The 15,156-nt window shown below is 45.9% G+C and overlaps 1 protein-coding gene across 1 annotated transcript in view; it reads right to left on the minus strand.

The window, feature by feature from the left end:
* Positions 1–1,705: 1,705 nt before the first annotated feature.
* xylb (xylulokinase homolog (H. influenzae)) overlaps positions 1,706–15,156 on the minus strand; it is a 54,649-nt gene continuing 41,198 nt past the window's right edge. Inside the window, 1 exon segment of the mRNA XM_056299541.1 lies at positions 1,706–2,886. Within this exon segment, the coding sequence (XP_056155516.1) occupies positions 2,818–2,886 (69 nt within the window). The 3' untranslated portion in view covers positions 1,706–2,817.

The following is a 15,156-nucleotide window of genomic DNA, read 5'->3' on the forward strand; positions in this document are numbered from 1 at the left end:
CGTCAGTCACCGATACCTTACACCTACAGCTAGTGACAGGCGTCAGTCACCGACACCTTACACCTACAGCTAGTGACAGGCGTCTAGCAACACACGTTACATATTAAACAAACCAAAAACACTCAAAATACAGCCATGTGATCATGTCACAAACACCTTTATAGCAACTTTGTACTTTGTGTATTTATATCCAATGAACTTATTGTAATCTCTATTTATTACCATATTAACTGTTTAGCCTTTTAACTTATTACTGTTTTTTAAGTCCATTTATTATTCTCTTTAACCCAATGGTCACACAACATAACAATGAACTTGAATACTGTAGCCGTGTGACGTAAAGGGGAACTCTTATTTTGTAACCGGAAACGACATACAGTTTTCCCGGCCAACAATTAGTCAGAGCCGCCGTGAGAGCGGCCTTTTACTGTTAGCAACTGTTATTAGCTTCCACTCGTTTACACATCAATTAAGAACAGTTCACAACACACCTTAGCAAGGGCTAACTAGAAAACACCCTCGTTGATAGTTGTTTCATTCGCTGTTGTACATTTCTTTCACACACGGTTTCATAGCTTGGTTCCCATTTCATAGATTAGACGGATCCGCCCGGGTAGCGGGAATGACCAAACCGCCTTTATTCAAAGCTAGTTAGTTACTACACATCACACTCACAGTCTAAGACCTTAGCAGTTATTATCTCGCCTTCATATATTGTTCTGTTTCTGATATCTGATTAGCTTACCTGCTGGAACATAAACAAACACAACATCAGTCCCGGCGTCTGCGTTTTATTCCTGCGTCTGACGTCTCACTCTACTAGTGACACGCGTCACGTCACCGATACCTCACACCTACAGCGCCCCCTGTTGGCCATGTGCTCCAACCATTTAAGACAGAACCAGAAATACTAGAAAATACTAGAAATCACATGAACAACATCGAAGCAGTAATTTTAACATGTTTTAAAGTCTTTCGCTTCTTTATTAGGAGTTTTAATTTGAAATGGGGAGCAGGATATGTTAATCTTGTCCACGCCAACGTCTATAAAAACACTCAGCGCCACACACACGAGGCGCCGATTTCCCCCTTCGTGTTTCGCTGTTTTCCGGCTACTTCCTGGATAGTTCGGAAACGCTTGGCGGGCATAGCAACAGTAGCTAAGGGGGGGGGGCGGGACTTCGCGGAAGGTCAGTCAGTCTACTTAGCGTCACTGCTAATCATTTTCAGGGCCAGAACGTGTATTAAACTTCAGAATCGACACAGAGCTCAGAGGATTTACATGTGCAACGTTTGCTCGTCCGGGAAACTGTGCCGACGAGTCGCCATGAAGCGTTGGTCTGGAAACGGGCTGGGGTCTGACTTTGGCTGCCGACGCCCCAGCGTCGACGTCATGACGTCAGGGTTAGGGGCGGTGCCGCTGGTCGCGACGTGTCACGTGACTGCGTTGGTTGTGCTATAGTGCTGTGCAACATCTAAATACAGCGTTTACCAGTCCTTTGCCCCTGTGTAACGACTGGAAGAGCAAATAAAAGCTGCTCATCATTGGCACAGATAAGAGCTTAATGATACCGCCTAGTAAACACGTGCGTTATCGTAAGGTTTATTTCACTTGCCCTTGCACATTATGCACGTTCATGTCTACATCCAGTACTGAGATGTTTAGCCACTTGTGTGTCATGTCTAGTTGTCCTGCCCAGGATACGGTCCTGAAGATGGCTGAGGCTGAAGTCAGTGAAGGATTTCTAAGAGTTGCTGAACATCATCCAGGACTTCCTCTACCTCCTCCTTCACCCTTTTGGTTTCTTCACTCCACATTGTGTTCAGGTTTTCACTTCTTTGTCTTTCTGGCAGCTGCTTCGCTCTCGATGGTCGACAAAATTCTCTCGTTGATGTTCTTCTATTTCTTCTCATTTCCTGGATGCATGTTGACTGTGGGCGGCACGGCGGCACAGCGGTTAGTGCGGTCGCCTCACAGCAAGAAGGGCCTGAGTTCAAACCCCGGGGTCGTCCAACCTTGGGGGTCGTCCCGGGTCGTCCTCTGTGTGGAGTTTGCATGTTCTCCCCGTGTCTGTGTGGGTTTCCTCCCACAGTCCAAAGACATGTAGGTCAGGTGGATCAGCCGTACTAAATTGTCCCTTGGTGTGAATGTGTGTGTGGGCCCTGTGATGGCCTGGCGGCCTGTCCAGGGTGTCTCCCTGCCTGCTACCCAATGACTGCTGGGACAGGCTCCAGCATCCCTTGACCTGACTGGATAAGCAGCTTGGATAATGGATGGATGCATATCGATGCGGCTCAACTTCCGGTTCGGTAGTTACTCTTGGTGGTTTTTTCCATAGATGCGTGTAACACGTCAGCTAGTCCTCGTGTGTGTGCTGGATGAACACGGGATACAAACAACACCAGGATCCGCTGCTTTGCAACACTACGTTGGTTTCCTTTAAACTGTTTATTTATCAGGAAGAAAATAGTCACTCTTCTGGTAGGCTGGCTACCCGCTACTGTATCTGTCATTGTTATTCAGTCGGATTGTTAAACTTAGTTCCAAGGTTTAATCACCCAACAACAAAAGATCAGATTACATTTTCAGACTCTACTGTTAGAAAACACATGGCACTTTTGGATCTGAAAGGACATATTTGTTAAAGAAAAGAAAAAAAGAAATCACAGTGCTTCTAAAAGGACAAGTAGGTCTCATTTTTATAAAATAATGATATGTATCCCTATACTGTTTTTCCATGGATTTAAAAAAAAGATTTAATCCTTTTCGATTGTCCAATCAAGAGAGAGAATGTCAGGCTGATTGGCGGATGTGGCTTAGGGGCGGGACTCGTGTGCGACCCTCTCCTCCAATCTGGCGTAGCGCTTTAACATCCGGTCATAAACCTGAAATACAGAAAGACAACACTGTAAGAAACATGCACTGGTGACCACTGGCAGCTGACCAGTACCACCACAGTCCTGTCCTGGTGGTTGCCGGGCATTTCCCCTAGACCAGTGATTCTCAAACTGAGGGGAAGGAGACGAGAAATGACCATAAGGAGAAAAAAAAATCAAAGCGGAACAAAAATGTAATGAGGGAATGCTGCGGAGGGAAACTATAAAGAAGCTTCCTGTGTTAAGAGACTGACACCGCCAGTTTCACAATCCAGATGTGGACGACAACACAACACAATCAGGGTTTCCAAAACGGCCTCCTGTTAACTGTCATACAACACTAGAGATCCTGTTCAGAGGAAGTACTGCACAATAACAAACTTACAAACAGTGTTTTAAATACAGGAGCGAGTCCTGTTACTCGTTCGTCCATGCTGGCGTTGTAAACACGTGTTTAACGAGCTCAGTAACTTCGGTTGTCGAGCCAAATGATGCAAATGTGAACGGGACCAAAGTCGCTGGTATATGTTCTCCCCCTGGCTCTTCTCACTTTACACCACCCATTTCACGCACATCCATGGATAGCTCTTCTGTGAAAATACTACAATACGCAGATGACACAACCATTGTAGGCCTCATCTCCAACAACGATGACACCCAGTACTGCACTGCAGGAGACCAAGCTGTCACCTGGTACGCAAACCACGACCTTCTGCTTAGTACAGCCCAAACCCAAGAACTCATTATTGACTTCCAATGCATGCCAAATCCTAAAACACCCATACAAATGAACGGAGACCCCATCACCACCACCGACTCTTTTAAATTCCTTGGAACATCCATCAGCAAGGACCTGAAGTGGAAAATTAACACTGAACACGTCACTGCAAAAGCTCAACAACGACTTTACTTTCTTAGGCAGCTTAAAAAATACCGGATCAAACATCAACTGGTCGTTCTGTTTTACTCAGCCAGTATCCAGTCCATCATAACATCATCTTCTATTACAGTATTACAGTGTTACAGGATTACAGTATTACAGTGTTACAGTATTACAGTACTACAGTATTACAGTGTTACAGGATTACAGTACTACAGTATTACAGTACTACAGTATTACAGTATGGTACAGCGGCACGGACAGTCAAACATGGAAAACACTGCAGCAGATTGTCAACAAGGCATCCAATATCATAGGCAACCCACTCCCCTCAGTTGAATCTCTATATACTAACAGGACTGTACAGTGAGCAAAGATCATCTCCGACCCCTCACATCCTGCTCATCACCTCTTCCAGCTCCTTCCCTCAGGGAGGCGCTACAGGCCACTGTCCACTAAGACTAAACGCTTCACAACCAGTTTTTCCCCCTAGCTATCAGGACTCTGAATTCCTCCCTACAGCCCCCTCCTCACACACCACTGACATACATACCACCATGCACCTAACTGCTATGCGTGGTATGTTTGTTTCTGTCGTTGTGTAACTGTATTGTACATGACAATACATGGAGTGTGTGTTGTTGTCCATGTATATATTGTGCTGCAGAATTGTACTGAATGTGTACCAAAAACAAATTCCCCCAGCCTTGGTCGTGTGGCTAATAAAACTATCTAGTCTAATCTAATTTGACGCGTGGCAGGCATTAACGTTTTCCGTTGTGAAAGGAGAGACCGACCGAAAAAGTCTGGCAACCACTGATGTAGACTGATCAGAAGTCGTACGTTGTTGCAAGGCAGACAAGAGAATACGCAACTGAGTCACGTAGTGACGGATGGAGGGAGAACAACATCAAGACTATAAGGACTTAACAAATAAACACACTATTCCACTTCATGTCCCCCCCCCCTCTTTTTCTCCCCAGCTGTACTTGGCCAATTACCCCACTCTTCCGAGCCGTCCCGGTCTCTGCTCCACCCCCTCTGCTGGTCCGGGGAGGGCTGCAGACTACCACATGCCTCCTCCGATACATGTGGAGTCACCAGCCGCTTCTTTTCACCTGACAGTGAGGAGTTTCACCAGGGGGAGGTAGCGCGTGGGAGGATCACGCTATTCCCCCCAGTTCCCCCTCCCACCCTCGAACAGTCGCCCCGACCGACCAGAGGAGGCGCTAGTGCAGCAACCAGGATACATACCCATTTCTGGTTTCCCACCCGCAGACACGGCCAATTGTGTCTGTAGGGACGCCCAACCAAGCCGGAGGTAACACAGGGATTCGAACCAGCGATCCCCGTGTTGGTAGGCAACGGAATAGACCGCCACGCCACCCGGACACCTATGTTTCCTTTTAAATGTTATCAAATCTCACATTTGACAGATATATTCCCCTTTCACAAACAGAATCCAGCAGATTTGATCTATTTCTTCTATTTCTGGCACTCAAAGTGCTGCTGATCGTTTGCTTTGTTTCACAATCGTTGAAATGTCTTCTTACATGCGTTTCCTTTCATGTAGAACATTTCTTTTTTCTGTTTTGGCCTCTTTTTGATTAATTCCAGTTTAATTTTCACGTTAATAAATCACACTGAAATACGAGAGCGAGAGAAACACAAAGAGAGAGGGAAAACTGGGGAAACAGAGAGACCCTAAAGAGAAGACGACTGACAGAAGCGCCGCTGCATTAGAGGACACTTGTCCGTCACAGGTTGGCTTTCCACACACCCCGTCAGGAGGGAGCAGTTTGAGACGGACATGTTTAATATGCAGCTCTTCTGCAAGATCTCTCACTCGTCCTACAGTACAAGTGTGGAGCAAATTCAATGAAGCATCAAAAAATCTTTTTTTATCAAACGATACACACAAAGATGCACAGACACACGTGTGCGCACACACACAATAAGATCTATCAGGGCTTTGCTATCCTGGAGTTGGTCTTCGTTGTTCTTTTAAAAGTAACGGAGAGAGATGGGGGGGGGCGAAGAGAAAATCTAGGGCAGACTGAAGGGGGTGAGGGAGACGTTATGTTTCTAAACTATAAAAACCTGATGGTTTGTCTCCTAACACCTCCCTGTCTTTAAAATGGGACAACAGCGGTGACGACAGACCGGCTCGTCAATCAAAGGTCACATGTTCAAATCCCAAACTGGTGGCAAATTCTGTTGGAGAACGAGAGTGAGAAACACAAAAGTGAAAAAGAAATGGCTGTTCGCTACTAGCTAAGTGGCTAACAGCCGTTAGCTAGTAGCTAACAGCCGGCTGTGGTTACACTGGGATGTCCCCTAGTGGGACAGCGTAACCACCAGAACACTCGTTTGTTGAGCTTCTTGTTGTGTCTGAATAGCTCCTTACGTTTTCGGTTGTCAACATATCCAGGACTGTTGTTATGCCTGCACTCGCAGCCACACATCTGTAGGTCATTTTGTTTTCATGTTCGGTTGTTGAGTTACCAGTGCTGGGGGCTCTACCAGTTTACAGTCTTGCTATTTAGGCTGCATGGTGCCCCCGCAACTTTTCAAAGACTGATGGACCAGGTACTCTGTGGCCCCTCTGATTTTGCTTGCGTATATCTTGACAATATTGTCATTTACAGCACCACCTGGGACGATCACATGGGACACCTGAGGGAAGTCCTGCAGCACCTGCATTCTGCAGGCTGGACAATCAATCCAGCCAAGTGTGTCTCCACCAGAGGGGAAAGGAGCCAAACGCTTATTGAGTGTTGTTTAAAGGAAAAGTGGTGTAACACAGTGGTGAACATGCCCCTGTCCCAGCTTCTTTGGAACGTGTTGCAGGCATCAAATTCAAAATGAGGGAATATTTGCAAAAAACAATAAAGTTTATCAGTTTGAACATTAGATATCTTGTCTTTGTAGTGTATTCAGTTGAATATAGGTGGAAAAGGATTTGCAAATCGTTTTATTATGTTTTTATTCACATTTTACACAACATCCCAACTTCACTGGAATTGGGGTTTGTACACTGACGTCAAGGTTCAGAGGTCAATATCTCAAAGCAGGAGCCATTTACAATCTTCGGACTTACATAATGTTACTCTACAGGTCGAGACCTTTCCAACGATGTATTTGGTTTGGTCCTAAGACAAAGTTTTATTTTAACATTTCATGGACAGCCTTGGCACAGGCCTACTTTCAACCCTTTGGAGGCCAAAGACATGAGATGAAAGTTAAGTTAGTTAGTTAGTTAGTTAGTTAGTTAGTTAGTTAGTTAGTTAGTTAGTTAGTTTGTTAAGTCACCTTTACATATTACATCTTGCTGACCATCCAGGGCATTACCACAGGGTTAGGTCTGAATAGAAAAATCTTAAATTTCATCAGAAAAATAGGCTTCAAAGTAGGCCAGAATTAATAGCTTGGTGTAAATTAGTCAAAAATCTTCTACTACTACTACTACTACTACTACTACTACTACTACTACTTTCAGCTGCTCCCGTTAGGGGGCGCCACAGCGGATCATCTGTTTCCATCTCTTCCTGTCCTCTGCATCTTCCTCTGTCACACCAGCCACCTGCATGTCCTCCCTCACCACCTCCATAAACCTCCTCTTTGGCCTTCCTCTTCTCCTCTTCCCTGGCAGCTCCATATTCAGCATCCTTCTCCCAATATACCCAGCATCTCTCCTCCACACATGTCCAAACCACCTCAATCTTGTCTCTCTTGCTTTGTCTTAGTGCCGGTCCCAAGCCCGCATAAACGGGGAGGGTAGCATCAGGAAGGGCATCCGGCGTAGCATCTTTGCCAAATCAAATATGCGGCTCATAAATTAGTCAAAATGATTACCTTAAATGATGTTTGTCCCTATTTCCACAAAAACAGACCAAAAACTAAGACCTTTCACTTCCTGTGTTGGGCCTCCAAAGGGCTCTCTGAAACAAGGCCTGTGCCAGGGCTGTCCATGAAATGTTCAAAATAAAACTTTGTGGGCGTCCGGGTAGTGTGGCAGTCTATTCCATTGCCTACCAGCATGGGGATCGCCGGTTTGAATCCCTGTGTTACCTCCGGCTTGGTCGGGCGTCCCCACAGACACAATTGGCCGTGTCTGTGGGTGGGAAGCCGGATGTGGGTATGTGTCCTGGTCGCTGTGCTAGCGCCTCTTCTGGTCAGTCAGGGCGCCTGTTTGGGGGGGGGGCAACTGGGGGGGAATAGCATGATCCTCCCATGTGCTATGTCCGCCTGGTGAAACTCCTCACTGTCAGGTGAAAAGACACAGCTGGCGACTCCACATGTGTGGGAGGAGCCATGTGGTGGTCTGCAGCCCTCTCCGGGTCGGCAGAGGGGGGTGGAGCAGAGACCGGGGCGACTCGGAAGAGTGGGGTAATTGGCCGGACACAATTTGGGAGAAAAATCCCAATAAATAAAGAACTTTGTCTTGGGACCAAACCAAATGCATTGTTGGAAAGGTCTCTCTCTCCCTGTGCCATGTTTTTCTTTGATAACACCTCACGCCTCTAGCACGCTCCTTATTCTAAAACATGCCGTATACATATCTGCCCTGTCCACGCTCTCTATATCTTTGACATTCTCTGCCTCCTCTCTCTCTCTCTCTCTCTCTCTCTCTCTCTCTCTCTCTCCAACTTAATCACCTCCTCCCGTTCAGCTCCTGCAGCAGTTCTGTCTCTATATGTGACCCGAGTGTGTGTGTGTTGTGTGTATATATGCGGTGTGTGTGTATATACGGTGTGTGTGTATATATGCAGTGTGTGTGTATATATGCGGTGTGTGTGTATATACGGTGTGTGTGTATATATGCGGTGTGTGTGTATATATGCGGTGTGTGTGTATATATACGGTGTGCGTATATATGCGGTGTGTGTGTATATATATGCGGTGTGTGTGTATATATATGCGGTGTGTGTGTGTATATATGCGGTGTGTGTGTGTATATATACGGTGTGTGTGTATATATGTGGTGTGTGTGTGTATATATGCGGTGTGTGTGTATATATATGCGGTGTGTGTGTGTATATATGCGGTGTGTGTGTGTATATATACGGTGTGTGTGTATATATGCGGTGTGTGTGTGTATATATGCGGTGTGTGGATTTTCTCTTTTCGTGGCAAGAATGTGTTCGAGGAGAGAGAGAGAGAGAGAGAGCGTGAGCGAGCGAGAGAAAGTGTGTTTCTGTGTGTGTACATAAATGTGTACATCTCGTGTGCGTGTGAGTCTCTTTATCTCCTGTGGCTTGCTTTAGTGTGTGTGTATGTGTGTGTCTGCTGCCTGCCTGCCTGCCTGCCTGCCGTATGAAGCCTGGTGTGTCGGTATCTGTCAGATTAGTATTCCCGGCTCGGCGCAGGAGAACCCGCTGAACCGCACCTGACCTGCTTTCTGCTGTTCCTCTGCAGCCACTCTCCGGCACGCTGCAGTCCTCCGCTGCTCCACGGGCAGAGCGAGGCGCCGCCGCCGCCACCGCCGCCGCAGGTTCAAATCCCACTGCGGCTGCCCGTGGACACGCGTGTGCTGTAACCAAAGGGTTTTGTGGATATAAATGACCACGAAGAACACCATCAGAATAACAAACTGCGTGTTCACATCCATGTCAGTAACACACAAGTAACAAAGCATTCATTTTTCAGGGGGGGGGGGGGGGGTTCTTTTCTCCCCAGTTGTATCCGGCCAATTACCCTCCACTCCCGAGCCGTCCCGGTCTCTGCTCCACCCCCTCTGCTGATCCAGGGAGGGCTGCAGACTACCACATGCCTCCTCCCATGCATGTGGAGTCACCAGCTGCTTCTTTTCACCTGACAGTGAGGAGTTTCACCAGGGGGACGTAGCGCGTGGGAGGATCACGCTGTTCCCCCCAGTTCTCCCTCCCCCCTCCCGAACAAGCGCCCGGGACCGACCAGAGGAGGCGCTAGTGCAGCGACCAGGACACATACCCACATCCAGCTTCCCAACCACAGACACGCCAACTGGGTCTGTAGGGACGCCCGACCAAGCCGGAGGTAACATGGGGATTCGAACCGGCGATCTCCATGTTGGTAGGCAACGGACGGAGTAGACCGCCGCGCCACCCGGACGCCCCCTGACTTCATCTCTTGGTGTGAGCACAACTTCTTAGGCGTTAATGTTTCTAAAACCAAAGAACTGATTATTGATTTTAGACGCAACAGAGATGCAGCATCATACATACTGAAGGTGTGGAATGGTTCCATCATACAAATATTTGGGCACCATCACTGATGAGCACCTTAAATGTGATGTGAACTCTGGGGCTATTGTGAAACGGGGGCAACAGAGAATTTACCTTCTGTGTAAACTAAATTCCTTGTCTGTCAGGCCCGTCGTCCTCTGTTGCTTTTATCAGTTTTATTGAGAGTCTTCTCAGCTTTTCTTTGACCTGCTGGTTTCACAGCCTCGCGGTGAAAGACAGAAACAGCCTGAACAGCATTGTTAAAATCTGTTCCAAGATCACCGCAGTGAAACGAAGAGCTCTGAACCAACAAGTCCTCCAGAAGGCAGCAGGTATGTGGACTTCTTCTGGACATGTTCTAGCAAGTGAATGTTCTCTGTTGCCACCAGGGCGTCGCTGTTTTACCTGCTTGTAAAACTGACCGTTATTCTCAATCATGCACACCTGTTGCTAACTGCTCGATAGTGTTTTACATCAGACTGTTTTATTGTCTTTATCAAGTTTATCTTATTGTGTTGTTTACTGTGTACGTTTACAGATGTTATTCCACATTATCTCCCTGGGGTGTTATTAGTTATTGTTTGTGTTATGTGTTTGGTTTCACGTTACTGTGGTTTGTGTTCACAAGCTTCTCCAAACAAATTGCCCCTGGCGGGATGAATGAAGTTGTTGGTATTGTATTTAGTCCCCTAAATGTCAGAAGTCGACTTCCTAATTGGATCTCGTGAAAATCTGGGCCAAGACATCTGGTACTGATATTCTTTTTTTTGTCTGAAACTTGGCTAAACAAATCTATCAATAGACAAAGACACTGCAATTACGGGTCCATCCCAGAAAAACGGGCATTGCCATTTACATCCATCCATCCGTCCATCCGTCCATCCATCCGTCCGTCCGTCCGTCCATCCATCCATCCGTCCATCCATCCATCCGTCCGTCCATCCGTCCATCCGTCCGTCCGTCCATCCATCCATCCGTCCGTCCATCCATCCGTCCGTCCGTCCGTCCATCCATCCGTCCGTCCGTCCGTCCGTCCGTCCATCCATCCATCCATCCATCCATCCATCCATCCATCCGTCCCTCCGTCCATCCATCCATCCATCCGTCCGTCCATCCATCCGTCCGTCCATCCATCCGTCCGTCCATCCATCCGTCCATTATCTGAACCGCTTATCCTGCTCTCAGGGTCACGGGGATGCTGGAGCCTATTTCAGCAGACATTGGGCGGCAGGCAGGGAGACACCCTGGACAGGCCGCCAGGCCATCACTCAGGGCCAACACACACACACACACACACACACACACACACACACACACACACACACACACACACACACACACACACACACACACACTCCCACTTAGGAACAAATTAGTACAGTGATTCACCTGACCTACATGTCTTTCCGGAGCACCCGGAGGAAACCCACACAGACACGGGGAGGGGGAGTGTGTGTGTGTGAGTGTGTGAGTGTGTGTGTGGGTGTATATGTATACACTACCGTTCAAAAGTTTGGGATCACATTGAAATGTCCATATTTTTGAAGGAAAAGCACTGTACTTTTCAATGAAGATAACTTTAAACTAGTCTTAACTTTAAAGAAATACACTCTATACATTGCTAATGTGGTAAATGACTATTCTAGCTGCAAATGTCTGGTTTTTGGTGCAATATCTACATAGGTGTATAGAGGCCCATTTCAAGCAACTATCACTCCAGTGTTCTAATGGTACAATGTGTTTGCTCATTGGCTCAGAAGGCTAATTGATGATTAGAAAACCCTTGTGCAATCATGTTCACACATCTGAAAACAGTTTAGCTCGTTACAGAAGCTACAAAACTGACCTTCCTTTGAGCAGATTGAGTTTCTGGAGCATCACATTTGTGGGGTCAATTAAACGCTCAAAATGGCCAGAAAAAGAGAACTTTCATCTGAAACTCCACAGTCTATTCTTGTTCTTAGAAATGAAGGCTATTCCATGCGAGAAATTGCTAAGAAATTGAAGATTTCCTACACCGGTGTGTACTACTCCCTTCAGAGGACAGCACAAACAGGCTCTAACCAGAGTAGAAAAAGAAGTGGGAGGCCGCGTTGCACAACTGAGCAAGAAGATAAGTACATTAGAGTCTCTAGTTTGAGAAACAGACGCCTCACAGGTCCCCAACTGGCATCTTCATTAAATAGTACCCGCAAAACACCAGTGTCAACATCTACAGTGAAGAGGCGGCTGCGGGATTCTGGGCTTCAGGGCAGAGTGGCAAAGAAAAAGCCATATCTGAGACTGACCAATAAAAGAAAAAGATTAAGATGGGCAAAAGAACACAGACATTGGACAGAGGAAGACTGGAAAAAAGTGTTGTGGACGGATGAATCCAAGTTTGAGGTGGTTGGATCACAAAGAAGAACGTTTGTGAGACGCAGAACAAATGAAAAGATGCTGGAAGAATGCCTGACGCCATCTGTTAAGCATGGTGGAGGTAATGTGATGGTCTGGGGTTGCTTTGGTGCTGGTAAGGTGGGAGATTTGTACAGGGTAAAAGGGATTCTGAATAAGGAAGGCTATCACTCCATTTTGCAACGCCATGCCATACCCAGTGGACAGCGCTTGATTGGAGCCAATTTCATCCTACAACAGGACAATGACCCTAAACACACCTCCAAATTGTGCAAGAACTATTTAGAGCAGAAGCAGGCAGCTGGTATTCTATCGGTAATGGAGTGGCCAGCGCAGTCACCAGATCTGAACCCCATTGAGCTGTTGTGGGAGCAGCTTGACCGTATGGTACGCAAGAAGTGCCCATCCAACCAATCCAACTTGTGGGAGCTGCTTCTGGAAGCGTGGGGTGCAATTTCTCCAGATTACCTCAACAAATTAACAGCTAGAATGCCAAAGGTCTGCAATGCTGTAATTGCTGCAAATGGAGGATTCTTTGACGAAAGCAAAGTTTGATGTAAAAAAAATCTTATTTCAAATACAAATCATTATTTCTAACCTTGTCAATGTCTTGACTCTATTTTCTATTCATTTCACAACATATGGTGGTGAATAAGTGTGACTTTTCATGGAAAACACAAAATTGTTTGGGTGATCCCAAACTTTTGAACGGTAGTGTATATACGTACACACACACACACACACACATACATACGTATATATATATATACACACACACACACACACACAGACACACACATCTAACGCACACACACATCTATATATATATATATATATATATATATATATATATACACACACACACACACACACAGACACACATACACACACACACACACATATACTATATATATATATATATATATATATATAAATCTCAACTTTCAACTTTAGGTCACACAAAAATGAAAAAATACAATCTATACATGTATAATACACAAAATGGTGTGAAAAGGGACACCCCAAGGAAGCTCAGCAGAGCTTATGGCCGGGGGCCCATACTTTAAGCAAAGTCATTTACATAAAGAGTAACAGATATAAAAGGAAAGAAAAATAAAACCTACGATTCATTAATATGGACCCCTAGGAATTTTGTGGACTTGACTCTTCCCGATATCCTGACCATTAATTTTGAGACAAACATGCTCAGCATTATTTTGATTTTTGTTGGAACGAAACACATATATACATACACACACACACACACACACACACACACACACACAAATACAATATTTACAACTTTATAACGTATAACATGTAGAACATATATCTATACATACATGTTACAAAGTTATAAAGATTGTACACTGTTCATATCAGGATTCATTATACAGCGTTTTATAACATGAATGTCTTAGTGTTTTACAACATAATATATCAATATTACACAGTGTTTTATAGCGGTCATATTGTTGGACATTGGTTTCTAACATGAGCACTCCTTACTGGACCTGGCTGGAGGACTTCTAGCTCCCCGGCTTGGGAGCCTGTCAGACGCTACGTGACAGATGAGCATTAGCCGTGTTACCGGCGGGCCGCCGGGGCTCAAAGGAAAGGCTGCTTTTGTTACTTCCCTGCCGGTCGCTGACGGTGTTCACTGCAGGGATAACTTCACTGATTGCACCTCTAAATGAGGCTCACCTTACTCGACATCCACAGCTCTTTGAATTCACAGATTTATGCGAGGTTTTTCTGCCGCACAGTTTCTTGAGTTCACTTTGAATGTGTCTGATAATCTTCAGCTCCTGTTTGTTCGGTTTACTTCACCGGGTTCACGCGTTTTGTGAAAATGCTTTCAAGCGAATATTTCTACCGACGGCTCGTCACAAGTTGCGTTATTTAATTTAGTTCATCCATTTCTCAAAGTCACAAGAAAAGAGAAACAGACTGTCTGCTGGCTCTTGACTGCAGCACAACTTACTGGTCATACTGGTCTTGTACGTATGAATGAGGGACACGTATATAATGATTACTTTCACAATTCATCTTTTGTTGAGAACTACTGAAGGAATGAAATGATAGTGCCATAAGTCAGACCTTCCAGAACAGACCTCCATAAGAGCCATATTTGGATTGGATTGTGACCGAGCTGCTCTATCACGGTGGTTTAAACCAAGTCTGACAGACTTTCAGACATCACGAGGGAGCTTCTTACTGTTATTGTCAGGAAAATCCACTTATCTGAATTAAGACATTTTATTTACAGATGAAAGACTTCCATCTTTTCTCATACACGTATTTTTGAAACCATGCAATAGGGAGTAGGATTCAAATGTCAAACTGACATTGTGTTCATGACTAACATTATTATGATGAGAATTATTATTACAGTAGTAATGGGAGGTGTACTCTAGATACCACAGGCCCCCTGCTCGACCCCCTGCAGTTTGCCTACTGAGCAAACAGGTCAGTGGATGACGCAGTCAACACGGGATTGCGCTACATCTTCCAGCACCTCGACTCCCCAGGGACATACGCAAGGGTCCTGTTTGTGGACTTCAGCTCAGCGTCCAACACCATCGTCCCAGATAACCTCCACTCCAAACTCTCCCGGCTCACTGTACCAGCACCCCTCTGCCGGTGGATTAAAAACTTCCCGACAGACAGGAGCAACACCTGGTGAGGCTGGGGAAAATCCCATCCAGCACCCGGACGATCAGCACTGACGCCCCCTGGGATGTGTGCTCTGTCCTCTACTCTTCTCCCTCTACACAAATGACTGCACCTCAGGAG

This window comes from Lampris incognitus, chromosome 19 (genome assembly GCF_029633865.1).
Source record: "Lampris incognitus isolate fLamInc1 chromosome 19, fLamInc1.hap2, whole genome shotgun sequence".
Lineage (NCBI taxonomy): Eukaryota > Metazoa > Chordata > Actinopteri > Lampriformes > Lampridae > Lampris > Lampris incognitus.